The sequence below is a fragment of the Vombatus ursinus genome, unplaced genomic scaffold (assembly GCF_900497805.2).
Source record: "Vombatus ursinus unplaced genomic scaffold, bare-nosed wombat genome assembly UNPS02009824.1, whole genome shotgun sequence".
Lineage (NCBI taxonomy): Eukaryota > Metazoa > Chordata > Mammalia > Diprotodontia > Vombatidae > Vombatus > Vombatus ursinus.
Window position 1 is genome coordinate 11,200,687 of NW_020949602.1, and position 17,167 is coordinate 11,217,853.

Here is a 17,167-nt window from a genome sequence, read left to right on the forward strand (position 1 = left end):
AGCAGCAGCAGTAGCAGCAACAGTAGTAGTAGTAGTAGTAGTAGTAGTAGTGGTAGTGGTAGTGGTAGTAGTAGTAGTAGCAGCAGCAGCAGCAACACTACTAGTAGTAGCAGTAACAGTAGTAAACAGTAATAAGAGTAGGAGTAGTAGTAGTAGCAGCAGCAGCAGTAACAGTAGTAGCAGCAGCAGCAGTAGCAGTAACAGTAGTAGTAGTAGTAGTAGCAGTTGTAGTAGCAGCAACAGCAGTAGCTCTAATAGTAATAGTAGTAGCAGCTGCTAATATTTATGTAGTGCTCCATATGTGTCAGGCAGTATTCTAATTGTTTTATAATTTTTATCTCATCTGATTCTCACATTGCAAACCTTAAGGTACAAAATCTAATTAACTTTTTAAAAAGTATAAAGTTTTTAAAATGTGTTTTGCTTGGTAAATACATTTTACTCCTTGCAGTATATTTACCCCAATTTAAAGAGGAGTTTGCCGAGCATTTGAAAAAACATATGCATTTAAAAAAAATCTCCTCATTTCTGATTTGAGTCATCATTGGCCATAATTCTGAATTTCTGTGATTATAATTTTTTTTCAATTCAACTACTTTTAATAGTTCCTCTTTTTACCTGTGTGACCTTTGGCAAGTTAATTAACCTCCCTGGGCCTCAGTTTCCTCACTAGTAATAAAGGCCTTAGGCCACGTGGGCCTCTTCCATTTCTGAATCCATTATCCTATGTACATGGTGTTGGTTTGGCTCTGGGGATATTCAAGTTCTCTAATGGGCCTAGATTCTCATCAGTTTGGGATTTCCCTTCAAAGATGCAGATCACAACTCATCCATGTCTGCCATCCTTTGTGACTTCTATCCACGTCCTTCCAAATTCAGAGTAGGTGGCCCACCAACCTCCTTATTCATCCAAAGAGTACCGGTGGAGAATGTTGGCTTTGTTATCCATTGCTATTGCAATGGCCCCAGCACTGAGGATATAAAGACAAAATCAAAACAGACCTTGTCCTCAGGAAACTTATAATCTAATTTTGAAATATCTGGATTAGAATGCAGTGTAGTACAGGGAAAAGAATGCTGACCTTGGAATCCCAGGCCCTGTGTTTGAATCCTGGATCCACCATGTATTACTTATGCATCCTTGGGCAAGTTACATACCCTACTTGGGGTTCAGCTTTCTCATCTATAAAATGAGAGCATTGAATTAGATGATCTCTAAGGTCCCTTTTAGCTCTAGATGTAACAATAGCAATGATACTACATAGGCAGCTAGGTGACTGTGTAGATAGAGTACTGGACTGGAGTCAGGAAGACCTGAATTCAAATCCAACTTCAGATCCCTCCTACCTATGTGACCCTGGTCAAGTCACTTAATCGCTGTTTGCCACAGTTTGCTCATCTTTAAAATGGGGATAATAATAGCACGGACCTCAAAGAGTTACTGTGAAGATCAAAGGAGATAATATTTGAAAAGTGCTTAGCACAGCTGTTGGCCCCTATGTAAGCTCTGTATCAATGTTAGCTATTATTACTACTGATGATTAATAATGATAACAATAATAATAACTAACATTTATATAGTGCCTTAAGTTTTATGAAGCTCTTACCATCTATCACCTCATTTGATCCCCACAGTAACCTTTTGAGGTCGGTGCTATTATTATCCCCATTTTACAGATGAGGAAACCATTGCTAAGAAATGCTAAGCGACTTGCCCAGGGTCACACTGCTAGCTAGTTGATTTTGCCACAAACAGGAGATCTTGAGCATAAACATGTATCAGACACAAGTCAGGGCAAGTCATTATTCATCATTTTGACATTTAAACACTTGCAGTTTGCTTTTCTGATTGCTTTATTTTTTTTTTCTTATCAAAGGGCATAACTGTGACTCCACTAAGTAATGATTTACTCAAATGGCTAGCTGAAATTGAAGGCCTGAAGGATACAATTTGGGAAGGTTTGTGGTTTCCTATTAAGAAATAAGCACACCTTTTAAGTTTTATTTTTAAAATACGTTTTATTGCTCTTTGGTTTCTATGTCACAATCATTTCAACGCTTCCCTACCCACAGGAAAATTAAGCAAGAACCTCAGACATGGTGCCTCCATCTGGTGCTGTACCCAGCATTCTGTCCTTTCTGGGATGGGGGGAGGGGCAGGGACATGTGCTTTGTTATCTGTCTTCTAGAGCATTCAATGGCTTTGCAATTACTCAGAATTCAACTTCTTTTTAGTGATCTTTTCCATTTCTATTATCATTGTCGATATTGGTTCTAATTATTTAGCTCTGTATCAGTTCATGCAAATCTTTGAGTTTCTCTGAATTTCTCATATCTGTCATTTTTCTCTGCACAATAATGTTGCGTGTCATTCATACGACATAGTTTTCTTTTTCAGTCATTCCTCAATTGATAGGCACCCCTTCCCCTCACCCCTTTCCTAACACAAAGAATTCTGCTATGAATGTTTTGGTATATATAGGCCCTTTTTCTATCCTTGACTTCCTCATGGTATAGATCTAGTGGTAGCATTTGATAGGTCTGCTAGTGTGGACAATCTAACCGATTTTCTTACATAACTCCAAGTTGATAACAATTAGATGACTCCACAATTCTGCCAATAATATGTTAATGGGACACATTTTATTAAGCGTCTGTTGTGAGCAGCACACCTCACTGGGCACCCAAGGGAGCAACGTTGAGGTAAGACCAAGGCCCTGCCCTCATGCAGCAGACTATGTGGCTACACTTCTATGTATGCGGAACAGCATATACACAAGTCACCCCAAATCCCAAGTGAAGTAGAAATGAGTTCAAGAGGCCCCACTACCTAATAAAAAATAGCATGCTGTAAAATTAGAAAACACCATAATACTTCAAAGCATCTATTATGTCATCCCTCCAGATGTTTCCTTCAAGAATGAAAGTCAACATGGAGCCATGCCTTACTATCCTGCGTGATTGCTTCACCCATAGGTGTCCCCCCAACATGGCGGATGACTTCTATCTACCTCTTGATGAGGCACGAGTAATAATGGACCAGAAGTGCTGTCCAAAGGCCATCCATTGCTCTTGCTATATGACTAGCCCTCCCCCTGCTTCTTGTCATGTATTTCTCTGATTGCATTTATCAGAGATTTTTCATCAGAATTTTCAGATGTCATGAGGAATTTCTAAAAGGTTTCTGATGAACACTCACGTCATTTGAACACAATTTGGATCTTGAAGACGTCTTGTCTCTCACTGCATTTTTAAAAAATCTCAAAACTGTAAATCACATCTAAGACAGAGCACACTTTTTAGCCATCTTGGTGAACAAAATTCCCATAAAATTGTTGATCTTCTTTCATAGTTTGAGCTATTTTAAAGAAACATATCATTTTTAACACAATTAGAGGTTTATTTTAAATTTAAGATTAGGAAGAATGTAGTCTTTTCTCCCTCCCTTGCTTCCCACAAAGCTCTGCTGATGACCCTAGATTTACATCTGAAAAATAGCTCCTATTACGAAGAAATATGTGACAATGATGTAGATAGTTGGAAAAGAAAAACTATAGCACTAGACAAGAGAGTGGGTCCAGCCCCTCTCCATATTTCTTGATTCTAAGGAACCTGCTCTTACTTGTATAGGGGAGTCATATTACCTCTAACCCCAAATTCATCTCCCTGGAGTTGGCAAAAAAGGTCAGTTGATCCTCAGGTCTTCAGTAGCTAAAGGGAAGGAGCATAGGGCAGGCCTTTGCTCTTTGTCCTTCCCTAGCCTGTACCTAAGTGATCATTGCCAGATCTTAGTATTTGTGGATGCCAAAGAGATGACGCCGTGGAACTGGGGGAACTTGGGCAGTAGCACACTGAGTAGTGAAGTCGTATTGATGATAAAGTGAGCGGCGTCATATCTGATGTAGAAGCTGGCCAAGAGGTAGAGCACAATGGATGAAATACTGGGGAACTTTCTGGAGGAGGTGAACTGGAGCCCACAGTCCATCGGGCCTTGCCTTGGTCAGGGGTCCCCTTCACAGTGTGCAGAAGGACATACGTAGCCAGGCCATGGATGACGTTGGTCAAGGTCCAGATGACAGGGATGCTCAGTAGAACCACAAGCAGAAGCCCTCCCAGGATGATATAGGCTAGCCAGATGCCTCCGCTGCTCATCACTTCTGTGTTGGGGCCACCCCCACATTCATCCTGCCGTAATAGTGAGTCAGGAGCTCAACTTGCTTAGCTTCTCTTTCCTTTCCTCTGCCTCCCCCAGTGACTGCAGTGAACCTTGAGCTTGGGGGGAGGACGAGGGGAAGGCGCCTCTCCGGTATGCTGGAGCCTTTTCCCCCCGTTGTCCCCTGGAAGAAGCCCTGCCCTCGTACCGTCCTCCTTGGTCTCTCACACCCGGCACTGCTGGGGCTCATCGGCCCTTTTTGGTGTTCAGTGTTTCCGTTAGTCAGTGGCCCTGACGCTCTCTATTTTTTTTCTTTTGAACTAGGAATTTGATAATTAACATACATGAGCATTTCAATATACCATAAAGAACAACAACAAAAAAGATTAAGTAAGAAACTGTGAAGTTTTGTCGTGTGCTGTTTTTCTAAGTTGAACCCCGCTGTAATGAAATCACACAGTTGTTCCTCCCCCTTCTGGGCCTCGTGTCCTTCCTTCTGTGTATTTTGGGCACGATTTTTCATGAAAGGTCCACAAAGGGAGCAGTGGCAGGACAGAGTCACTCCACTCTTTTGCTGGAGAAGCAACATTTCTAACTCAGCGGATCTGGATGGTGTAACTTTTGTTTCTGTATCCCAGGATTTACGTTCCCTTTGTTAATGAAGTTTTCGGTGGATTACAACGTTGTCCCTCCGGTTGTGGCGTTTAGCACTATTCCCTTCCACCCCAATGGTAAGACACAGACGGGTGAGTATCAAAGCAAACCCTCCGCCCTTGGCATTGCTCCACAGCCACCGATTTGGTCTTCTTATTGCATAATTTCAATTTACTTTCCATTTCAATTTTCATTCCAACCTACTTTCTACTCAGCTGCAAAGTGATTGTCGTTAGGTGACCATCCCACCAGGTAGCAGCTCCCTTCCTCCACGAATTACTTTGAGGGGCTCCTTCTTACCTCTGGGTTCACCCTCTGCTCAGCTTTTACACCCCTTCCCCACCTGGTCCCATCCTACCTTTACGGTCTCAGGATGCATTTCTCCCTTGCCTCCATTCGATGGCCCAGCCAAAATGGCTTTTGCCCGTCTCCCATTTCTCACTCCTTTCCTCTTCATCTCTGCCTCACAGAATCCCTCTCTTCTTTCAGAATGGAGCTCAAGCACCCCCTTGTACCGGAGCCTTTCCTGATCCCCCAACAGTTCCCTAAATACCTTATATTGAACATCTACTTGCTCCTATAGTATGTTTCTCTTTGGGCAACCTGGAAGCTGCTTGAGAGAGGGAATTGTTTTGTGTTTTGTATTTGCATCTCTAGTATCTAGTAGTGTGTCTGGCGCAAAGTAGCTATTTAGTAATTGCATTTTTAATGAATGTTGACACTTTCTTTTATTTGTTTGTTTTTCAAACAGTTGACCCCAAATCTGGCCGACCATGTATAGATTTTCTAGATAGCCCTGATCATTGGGATAGTAACTATACACTAAGTAGCATCTTACTTTCTATTCAGGTAAGAAAAGACTAATATAATTTTTCCTTTAATTTTTGAAATTTTCATTTCACTAGTCACCTAAAGTATAGAAATATGATATTTAAGTCATTTAAAAAATCTGTGATCAGACCACAGAGTTGGGCCTTGAGTCCACATGGACAAAATGGGAGGAGGAGGTAATTTGCTGTTGGGGTATTGATGGTGATGAAGTTGCTGACTGAGCACAGATAGCATCTTACTATCATTACCTATGCTGTAGGGGCCTCTGGAAAGACTCATAGATCGCTAGAACTGGAAGAAGCCTCTGTTGGTTACTTCAATTTTTAATCCCTGCCCTAAAAAAATCATTTTGTATTTATTTTGTTTGTATTTGATATGGACTTAGCTGTGTATATGCTATATCCAATAGAAGGCAAGCTCCTTGAGGGCAGGAAACTTTTTTTTAATTTCTAGTACCTAGTCCACTTACAGGAGCAAAATAAGTTCTTTTTAAAAATTTTTTTATTAATTTATTTTGATTAATCAATAATCACTTCTATATGCTTTTGAGTTTAAATTTTTTCTCCCCCTTCCTCCCCACCACCCTCCCCAAGATGGTGCACAATCTGATATAGGCTATACATTTACAATCATATTAAACATTTTCACATTAGTGATGTTGTAAGAATTAAAACCAATAGGAGGAACCATCAGAAAGAGGAAACAAAACTCAACAGAAAAGGAAAAAAGAGCAATTCAACTTCCATAGTTCTTTCTTTGGGTGTGGATAGCATTTTCCATCACAAGGCCTCTGGAAATGTCTTAGATCCTTGTATTGCCAGGAAGGGTTAAGTTTATCAATATTAGTCATCACACAACATGGCTGTTATTACATACAAAATTCTCTTGGTTCTGCTCACTTCATTCAGCATCAGACCATACAAGTCTTTCTAGGATTTTCTGAAGTCAGCTTGTTCATCGTTTCTTATAACACAATAGTATTCCATCACATTCATATAACACAACTTGCTCAGCCATTCCCCAATTGATGGGCATCCTCTCAATTTCCAATTCTTTGCCACCACAAAAAAGCTGCTATGAATATTTTTGTACATGTGGGTTCTTTTCCCATTTGTGTGATCTCTTTGGGATATAGCCCTAGAAGTGCTATTGCTGGGTCAAAGGGTATGCACATTTTTATATCTCTTTGGGCATAGTTCCAAATTGCTCTCCAAAATGGTTGGGTTATTTCACAACTCCACCAACAATGCATTAGTGTTCCAGTTTTCCCACATCTTCTCCAACATTTATCATTTTCCTGTTTTGTCATGTTGGCCAATCTGATAGGCGTGATGTGGTACCTCAGAATTGTTTTGATTTGCATTTCTCTAATCAATAGTGATTTAGAGCATTTTTTCATATGATTATAGATGGCTTTAATTTCTTCATCTGAGAACTGCCTGTTCATATCCTTTGACCATTTATCAATTGGGGAAAAATAAGTTCTTAATAAATGTTTATTGAATTAAATAATTAGACCATCAGTTAAACTTGAAAACACCAATGAAAATATTTTAAAGACTTTTCAGGAAAACAATCAACATAGTAAGTTTTCGCAAAGGAAAAAAAGCATAGATCATAAATTGAGGATTTCAAGGGACCTTTGACATTATCTAGTTGTGTGGCCTCGGGAAAGCCACTCACTCACTCTAATCCTCAGACTCTGCACCTACATAAATGAGGAAGCTGGACCTGGTGACCTCTGAGATTCCTTCCACCTCTAACAAGCTATGATCTCAGACAATCTTACTTTAGAAATGAGGAACATGAGGCATAGGGTAAGTGACTGATCCAAGGTCATCCAGATAGCAATTGTCAGAGGCACACTTTTGGACCAGAGATTCCCGACCCCAGGGCCAATGCTCTAGCAAATAGGATTAATATATGTTGATGCCCTTGTTTCTTTATTTGTAAAATGAGAGGGGTTCTACTAGATGCTTGCCAAGGCTCCTGTGAGCTGTCCAATCCTATGATCCCATTATCTAAGCCTTCAAGGCCTCTCTAAATGCCGGTTATGACTATTGTCCACCATTGTTCACCTTAGTTTTTGTTGTTGTTTAGTTATTTCAGTCACGTTGGACTCTTCGTGACCTCACTTGGGGTTTTCTTGGCAAAGATACTGGAGTGGTTTGCCATTTCCTTCTCTAGCTCATTTTACAGATGAGGAAACTGAGGCAACAGGGTGAAGTGATTTTTCCAGGGTCATACTGCTGTAAGTATATGAGGCTGGATTTGAACTCAGGTCTTCCTGACTCCGGGTCTGACACTCTATCCGCTGAGCCGCTTTCACCTTAGTAAGCAAACAATTTTTTTATCATCTTTCCTCATCAGTGAAGTGATGGAGTTGGATCAGATCATAGGATCATTAGGAAACCGAGATGAAGAAACTGAGTTTCAGAGCAGTGAAGTGATTTGCCCAAGGTCACATGACCTCTAAAAACCCTTCCAGCTCTTGCTCTATGATCCATTTTTCCTTTGGAAAAAAAAAAAATCTGCATTGAGCATTTTCCTGACAAGCCTTTGACAGTATCTTCATTGTTACTTTCAAGTTTTCTTCAAGCATCACTGAATATGTTTTAAGTACTTTCAGCAAGTTGGCTGAGTAGACTAACCATTCCCCCTTAGTTACTTGCTTATTCACTTTGCTGAGCCAACTCCCCTTTGCTTATATATAATACTAGAGGAAGAGCTTGCTTAAGCCACATCCAGAGAGTGTAGATTCCAAGTCCACATAAATTTCTGAGACTTAAATCTATTAGGGCAAATCTTGTGTGTTGATTTAATTGTACCTCTATATATCAGGTAATTACCTTCCACACTTCCAGATATTCCCTCCCTCAAAATTCTGTCTTTTTGTTCCTGGCTAGAAATACAGGGTCAACTTCTAGATGGAACTCCTGTCTTTTCAAGAAGCCATGGGGAATTATAGCAGGACACATCTGCAATTAATACTTCTTCTAATATTGAATTTTTGCTACTATTTTTTCATCATTAAGTATCATTACTTAATGGTTGATGTCTAGGTTATAACTGGGAAGGGGCAGTTAGGGGTCTTCGGAAAAGGGGATGGCTCGAAGAATGCCAAATAAACTTTACCAGATGTGTCTCTCCATGTCAGATGGCTGCTACTCTCTCTCCCTCCCCTGCTTCTTTTTAAAAGGACAAATACCCCAAACCGTAATCTTGGAGACAAGTTTCGTCCATTTCCCACCCACTTTGAAAGATATGTTCCTATCTATTCAAAACTTTTATTTAAGCAATGATGAGGTGCTTATTGGAAATGCATCTGAATCCATTTTCCAAACAAGAACACACTAGTGACAGCAGTAGAGCTCCTACAAGATAATTTTTCCCCTTGCTTTTGGAAAACCAGATGCTGATTTTAATCAGAGAAATATTGTCATTATTTATATAGCTCCTGTCAGGGGTTAATGGAGCCCCTGTCTACACTACAGTTCTTTCAATAGCTTCCACCATGGCCACATTTTCTCTGTACACTTTTGCATGTTAAAATGCATGCCATATACAGTTCTGATTTTTAGAATAAATATTTGCCTTTGGGGCAGCCGAGGACCATTTTCTTTATGATGGAAAAAACAGCCCCATGGCCTCATCGAACTGATGAGTTCTGTTAAAGCTGCCAGAAATTCATACGATTTGTCCAAAAGCTCTGCAACAGAATCAATCAAACAGCCTTTGGAAGGGGATTTAAGATACCCTTAACAGGCCATAGCACATAAGCCCCTTGAGGGTCAGAACACTGTTTTGTCTTTGAACTTAACAGTCTATCACAATGTGTGGCTGGCACACAAAAGACATTTTTTAAGTCTTGGCAAAATCCAGTTGTGGAATGGAAAGAAGATGAAGCAAATAGAATAATTGTTCACAAAGTCACAAACTCTCAAATCTAGGACCAAAATGAACCCGAGAAGTCATCAGACGCAACTCCCTCATTTTATAGATGTGAAAACTGAGGTCAGGGAGGCTAAGTATATTAATATCCATAGAATCACACTGTGGTTAGAACAATGCTTCATCTTGTCAATTTAAAACTTTCATTTGAATAATGAAGTTCTATCAATTTTGTCTTAACATAGTTGTACCCTCACATATAATACAGACAAGTTAAATATAAAATCTGGCAAAACATTCCAGCTTAGGAAGAAAATGTGGTTCATCGTAGAAGAGGATTAACTTTTTTTGCAGTTGGCCCCAGGGGGCAGAACCAGAAATAATGGGTAGAAAGGACAAAGAGACCACTTTAAGCTTGAGGTTCATTGATATCAGAAAACCAAACAATTTCCTAATAATTCAAGCTGTCCCAAAGTGAGATGGGCTGCCTTGGGAAACAGTGGGCTGTCCTTACCGAAGATTGGATGGCTACTTGACAGGTAGGTGGTAGAAGAGATTCTTGGTCAAGTATGGGTTACATTAGATGGCCACCAAGTCTAAAATGATTCTGTGATGTCTGTGGCCCAGCTCAATTCAATTCATTTCCCAAATAATCCACATTAATTTTACAGAACGTGGTAGGAGAAGAACTTGTTTTGTTTTCAATATTTGGTTCATGGATTTATCAGATTAAATGGCTGTTCATTTCCAGTCGACTCCCTCTCCCTGCCCTCGTAGATGATGTATTAATGCACTGAGGAGGAGGGGGGGAAGGTTACTTATAAAATTTTCTATCTGCCTGTTTGTCTTCCTCCAGGTTATGCTTTCTAATCCAACATTAAACAATCCAGTTAACATTGAAGCGGCAAGAGTGATGTTAGAAGACATATCTTTGTTCAGTGAACTAGCCCTGAAGTCTCTCTACCACTGCAGCCCTGTAGATGGTAAAATAAAAAAAATACTATTATTATTTAGACATATTGATGATTATTATTATCACTAGGGGAAAACATTTTAGTAAATAGGTATCACAGGTGGAAAACAATATGACTTTGTGATTTTAAGCCCAGAATTGGGAAGAGAATCTTCATCTATGTGAACGGTGGCAACATACTTTTGAGCTCAGTCTTGTCATCAAGGAGTTGGCGGGTTGACAATCATTCATGAAACATTTAGTGCTAGACATCGTGCCAAGTACTGGGGATGTAAAGAAAGGCAAAAATATGGTTCTGCTTACGTTATCATTGGGAAGATAATGCGGGAAGAACCCACCCATAGGAGACACAGTCTGTGTAAGTGAAAGAGCATCTCAGAGGGGAGGCAGTAGGGAGTGTGGTCGGGGGGGAAGGTCGGGCTCCTTGAAGATGATGGGACGCCATGCCTTTTGAGGGAATCCAGGGAAGCCAAGAGGCTGAGGTTACACGCGTAATTTCTCATGAACCAGTAAAGGTTATCCAAGCATCGGGCCACAGGCTCGTTAGAGACGCAGAAGCATCAATTGCTCCAGTTTCCCTGGAATGTTTCGGTGGTGTCATTCGCTTGCTGTCCTGGACATTCCCTCCGGTGGTGTTGATTACACTCCTTGCCATCGTGTGCTAATCTTGTCTGGGACTTCAAGTGAATATTGATCAAATGCCTCCAAGTCTTTTCCCCAGAGGGTTCTGGCTCCTGCTGTGCTCTGCACTGGCGGCTTGTGAGCTGCTGTCCAGCTCCGAGGGCCGATGATTCCCATCTCTATCTCATGAGCACGTCATGGCTCCAGCACAGTGCTCCACCGATGACGCAAGCGCAGAAACCTGAGGGCAAAATCTTCCTTTGAGAGCAAGGGAGCATCCATTGTGGGGGAGTGAGCTGCCTTGTAGCAGAATGCTTCAGTGGGGCCAGAAAGGTTGGACAGTCACATTAGCAATAATCTTATCCATATTCTGGCAGAGGTAGGCAGCAATTCAGCTTAATTAAATAAGCATTTCTTAAGCACCTGCCATGTGCCAGGCATGGAACTAAGGGTGGAGAAAAGAAAAACAGAAAATGAAACAATCCTTGCTCTCAAAGAATCGTTCTAAGGTCTCATTTGTAGTGTAGTAGAAAGAGCTTTGACTTTGGGGTCCATGGACCAGGGTTCAACCCTCCCTAACCATGCATACTAGCACAGGTCATCAGTCCTCTGGGCTCAGTTTCCTTATTTATAAAAATGGGGGGTTTGGGGTAGGTGCCTTGTAAGGTTCCTTTGAGCTCTGTGACTCGGCGATTTCTGTAATATGTTTTGGTTTCTGTGATAAGACCCTCTTTCCTGATTAGAGGTAATTTGAAACACACTCTATAGGAAAAATGAATTTGTTGGGGGGAAATACGAGGCACTACCATCTTGGTTATTATTTTTGTTTTCTGACACCCTTGGAGATTCTTCGCTTTTCTGTGACTTGACTGGATCCTTATGGAGAGCTGAGCCTCCTCCAAGTGAGGGTATCAAGCCTCAGATGTTACCTTCACTGTATCTTTCCCAGATCATACAATTCTCCTGGGCTGTTGACAGAATCCATGAAAAATACGTACAGGGAGGCTGACTCAGGATATATGCTTCTCTACAGATGGCCTTCCAGCATCTGGGGGAGTCGACATGGGGACTGTGGCATCCACGCTTTTTCCAAGAACCCTAAATTCTCTGAGTTGTCATTTCCTAGAGGTAGTTTCAGCAAGAGCCCGACGGAAAGTCTTGGGAGCTGAGAAAGAGCCTGCAACTTGTCTTCCTGACTTCCCTCTTTGTAACTGCTCACAATCGTGAACTCACTTTCCAAGTGCTCACAATCATGTGTTCTAGAACCCTGCTAGGAATGGAAGTCAAGCTCAGGGGACTTCCCCTGCAGCTTCCACTTGCCTTTTGTGGAAAGTAGAACTGACTGGGTTGTTCTCCAACAGCTTCCTAGTTAGTCCTGTGGGATCTTATGGAGATTGCTCACAGATGCTCAGCAAGCAATCCTACTTGTAGCTCTTTCAGTTCATACACTGGAAGGTCATTAGTCTAGAACCGGTGAATTGCAGAACTCGGTATTATGAGTATTTATAAAGGTCAGCACTATAAACCATGATAGACTCATCAGAGACAGGTAAGGCCAAGTTGACTTCATTTCCCTTTAAAAAATTTTTTTGATCAGGTAACTACTTTGGTTGACCCAAGAATTGTGCTAGATGGGCAATGTTTGAGCAAGATTTGAGCAAAATGTTGCATAGAATTTCTCGGGCTATATTTGTAGATAAGATGGAGAGATGTGGGGGTAGATGATAGTGAGAGTTTGACGGATTTTAAACTTGTTAAAGGACAGGGTCCAACAAGATGAAATCTAAACAGTATTAAATACAGTGCTGAAAAGTCCTTTTGGGCTGCAAAAAAAACAGATGTGCAAGTATCCAAGACGGTAGAGATGTCATTTGACAGCCATTCACACAAGAAAGATTTAAAGGTTTAACTTGATTGTGTGTGGCTAGGAAGAGGGCTGAATTAATTAGGAAGTGTGCTGCCCTGATCACATTAAAGACTCATTCCATTACACTGCACCCATCAGACCCATCTAAACTATGGATTTTGCTGGTGCCCATGCATTTTAAAGACTTGACAATCTGGAGCCCACTCAGAGGAGGGTGAAAAAGATGAGAAGTAATAAGGAGTTGTCTGGCAACCCTGCTGGGGAGAGAAAGAGGCATACCAAGCATTTATTAAGTGTCTCCTATGTACCAAGTACTGTGCTGAGGGCTTTACAAATATTACCTCATTTGATATGGTACCATGAGAAATGATGGAAAAGCCTGAATGGTTTAACCTTGGAGAAAAGATGGAATGATAGCTGTCTCCAGCAATTTAAAAGATGCCATCTAGGAGGTATAAGACTTGTCCTGTGTTCCCCTAGAAAACTAAAATAGGTCCAATGATAGGGATACACAAAATTCCACTAAACAGTTGGCAAAAAAACCAACCCCCTAAAGAACATTACCTTTGAATGCCTTGTCTCAGGAAGAGGAGGCTCTTTGATATTGGAGGTTTCCTAGCAGTAAGGAGCTGACCATTTATCAGAGCTGCTAGGGTCAGATGCCCCTCCTAATGTGTTAGAAACTGGACCAATTGATGCCTAATGTCCATTCTGACTCTTAAGTTCTGTGATCCTCTGCACCTCCCACAGTGCCTGGCATTTAATCAATACTTGATGACTTGACTTTTTCTCTGAAAAAGACCTGGGAGGTTATTTAACTCCATTTTATCTAACAAGTATTTACAGAGCACCTACTGTGTGCCAGGCACTGCACTAGATACTGGGGATGCAAAGATAGACATTAAACAGTCCCTGCCCTCAAGAAACTTACATTCTGTTGGGATGAAATAAAGTTACAAGAAGAAGTGACTATTCATAGAGAAGGCCTCATATCCATGTGGTGTCCTGGAAAGAGTGTTGGATTTGGAATCTAAAAAACCTTGTTCAAGTTCTGGCTTTCAGTTGCTCCAAATGGTGCCAAATCACTCAAGCTCTTTGGGTGCCTCAGTTTCCACAACTGTAAAAAAGCCAAAGTTAGGCTAGGTGATCTTGAAGATTCCTTCCATCCCTGTGTCCCTGATGGAACCCATTTAGTTGGTAACTGCTGGTAGATGCCCTGGGCACTGTCCCTATTCATTTCTGTTTCATCTATCAAAAGCCAGTTGCCTGGGTACGTCCTCATTTACAAAAAGGTTCCATCGTAACAAAATGTTGTGGGGGGATTTCAGTTAGAAAGAATCTATCTTCTATGTTGCAGTCTTTGTGGGAAAATATTAATGACCTTCCTATGTTACACAATTATCTCAAGGCATGATTCTAGTAAAAACTTCAAGGTCTTTGCTTGCAGAAAGAGATGCAGAGAGAAGCCATGGTGTGCAGAACTGGTGACACCATTTTTCTCTTGATCTTTTGTGGACATAAAGAGGTTCTTTACAATAAGTTTCAAGGACTTGTCTGGACAGACTCTGATGGTAATTGCAGTGTTGACAGGGGCCTTCGTAATAAAAGAATGGAAAGGTATTATGAATGCATTAGGGAGATTATAAAAATTAATAGCATTACCTACTGTCGAAAGCCTGATAGCAAGATGAACACAGACCATTCTCTTTGTGTGTAGGAAATGCTGGGTAGTGGACCTCTTCGTCTCCCAGCCCTTAAGCTAGGTTTAGCAAACCCTTGGAGCGATCAGACACCCAGAGGAGAGGGGCAGGAATGCCTGAGCTCACAGCTCCTGAGATCTCTTAGGACCCCAGATATTCTCCGGGTTTTTTCCCTTTTTGGTCATCTACTTTTGGCGGGAACAAAAATAAAAATATTCCCTCGATGGCTCAGAAAGAGAATTTTAAATTGGCCAAAGTGGATGTTTAAGCTTAAGTTTAAGCTTTAAGTTTAAGTTCAGAAGTTTTCAGGCTAGGAGGGGTTTTAGCAATTCGTTGTTCAGATGAGAAACCTGATACCCAGAGAGGCCTGGTCACTTGTCCAAGCAGCAGATTTGAAGTCAGATCTTCTGACCCCCTCTAAATCCGGTACTTTCTCTGCCTCTTAGAAACCCTGGTTTCTTTCAAGGCCCAGTTCCGGCATCACCACCTGTAGGAAATCTTTCTTGGGCCCCCACAGCTGCTAGTGACGTACTTGCTGCTCAGTCATTTCAATCACGTCCAACTCACCATGACCCATTTGGGGTTTTCTTGGCAAAGATACTGGAGTGGTTTGCCAGTTCCTTCTCCAGCTCTTTTTTACAGATGAGGAAAGTGAGGCAAACAGGGTAAAGTGACTTTCTCAGGGTCACATAGTTAGTAAGTACTTAAGCCTGGATTTGAACTCAGGTTTTCCTGGCTCCAGGCCTGGTGTTCTGTCCATTGTGGTACCCCGTAGCTGCTGGTAATGGCTTCCAATGCCCCTCAAACCCCTCATATTTATTTTGTATTTACCTGTGTGGAGATACATTTTGTGTCACCTTCTTGAAGGCCACCGTTGTTTCACTTTCATCTGTGCATTCCCCAGGCCCTTAGTATATGCTGATTGGTCAGTTGCTTTCCTTCCTCTTCCTCTTCTTCAAATTACGTGTTGACTCTCCACGCCTAGAACATGAAGACCAGACACTTCTGCCTAGCACCAAAGTTCTCCATAACGGTGACCCTTTGTTTCCATTCAACTTTACTCAAAAGATGGACACATAGGCTTGATGTAAAGAAAAATGTATCCCAGATGAAATGGGCTGCCTTCAGAACTTTCGGCTTCCCTCCTCGTGGGAGCTCTTGGAGCATTGGCAGGACCACCTTTTGTCCGGTAGATTGTAGAAGGTGATAGGAGCTCCTTTTCAACAATGTGTTGGGATCAGCTGGATGGCCCCAGAGGTCCCTTCCGACCCTGAGATTCTGGGATACTGGGCTTTTCTGTGATTCGAGCTTCCCTTACTCAGATTCACACTCCTGCCCCATGGCCTCCTTTCTCAAACACACCTTGTGCCAACACTGTGCCATTTTCCAGACCTCTCTCTCTGCCTAGCTTCTCTACTTATTTAAAACCTGCCCAGTCTTCAGGGCTCAGCTCCAGTCCCACCTCCAAGAAACCTTCCTTCTTTGCCTCCGTCCATTGTCCTATCCCTTATCGGAAGTTCTGCAGCACCTACTAGCACCAGCTGGCATAAAAGGGCATGACCCACATTTGGCCTCCATTCCCACCACCCTTCACCACTTACTAAAGGCTTATTTTGTCTTGTTCTAATTGATAGGTTGTGGAATCAACAAAGGTTTGAGACAACAGCAGGCCACCAGACTTAACTTTCACCCAACCTATGTAACCACATTATCATCAGTGGAATTCAATTAAATTAATCAATTAATACATGCATTACATACTAATAAGTAGTACATTATAGAATTAGAGAAAACAAAAATGAAAGAGGATGGGGCAAATATGAAATAATATATGATCCTAGAAGCACTGGGGAAATCACTGAGTTTACTGAGTCAAGAAGTGGCATGGTTAGGCTGGAACCATTGAGAAATCATTTTGGCAATTGTGTGGAGACTGGATTGGACTGAGGGCCAGACTGAAGGGAAGGAGGCCAGTTAAGTGTCCTGGAGAGAGGGGATGAGGACCTGAACTAAAGTGGTGACTGTGGGGTTATTGAGAATGGAATGTAGATAAGACATCCAGATGTGGCAACTGATTGGACAGGTGGGGTGCAAGAAAGGGAGAAACTGAGGATGACACTGAGGGGACAAACTTGGATGCCTGGAAAGATGGAGGTGCTCTGGAGAGAAATACAGAAATCTGGGAGAGGGGAACCTTTGAAGGGAAAGATAGTGGAATGAGATCTGATCTCCAGGTGACCACTCCTCCATATCTACTCCTTCAGCTGGGATCACTATGTCCCACCCAAAAGAAAAAGGAAGGGAAGCTCGGGGCTCTTACTCACTGGTACAGAGCCAACTTCTGAGGGGCACCGTTCACAGGCATGAGGTGATATGGGGCAATGGGTGCATATGCTGACAGGGCCAGGGCAGAGGCTTTCCCAGTAGTCTCCGCTCAGTGCCCATTGTAGGACCCTGGGGAAAAGCCAGGTTATAAC

The 17,167-nt window shown here is 41.8% G+C and overlaps 1 protein-coding gene and 1 pseudogene across 1 annotated transcript in view; one reads left to right on the forward strand and one right to left on the reverse strand.

Moving 5' to 3' along the window:
* The window catches only part of UBE2U (ubiquitin conjugating enzyme E2 U), a 64,535-nt gene that overhangs the window by 3,141 nt on the left and 44,227 nt on the right, over window positions 1-17,167 (forward strand). The window contains exons 2-5 of the mRNA XM_027852734.1: window positions 1,878-1,959; window positions 4,792-4,884; window positions 5,559-5,656; window positions 10,386-10,512. Coding sequence (XP_027708535.1) covers window positions 1,878-1,959; window positions 4,792-4,884; window positions 5,559-5,656; window positions 10,386-10,512 — 400 coding nt within the window. The remainder of the gene's footprint in view (window positions 1-1,877; window positions 1,960-4,791; window positions 4,885-5,558; window positions 5,657-10,385; window positions 10,513-17,167) is intronic.
* Window positions 3,789-4,184, reverse strand: LOC114036271 (annotated as a pseudogene).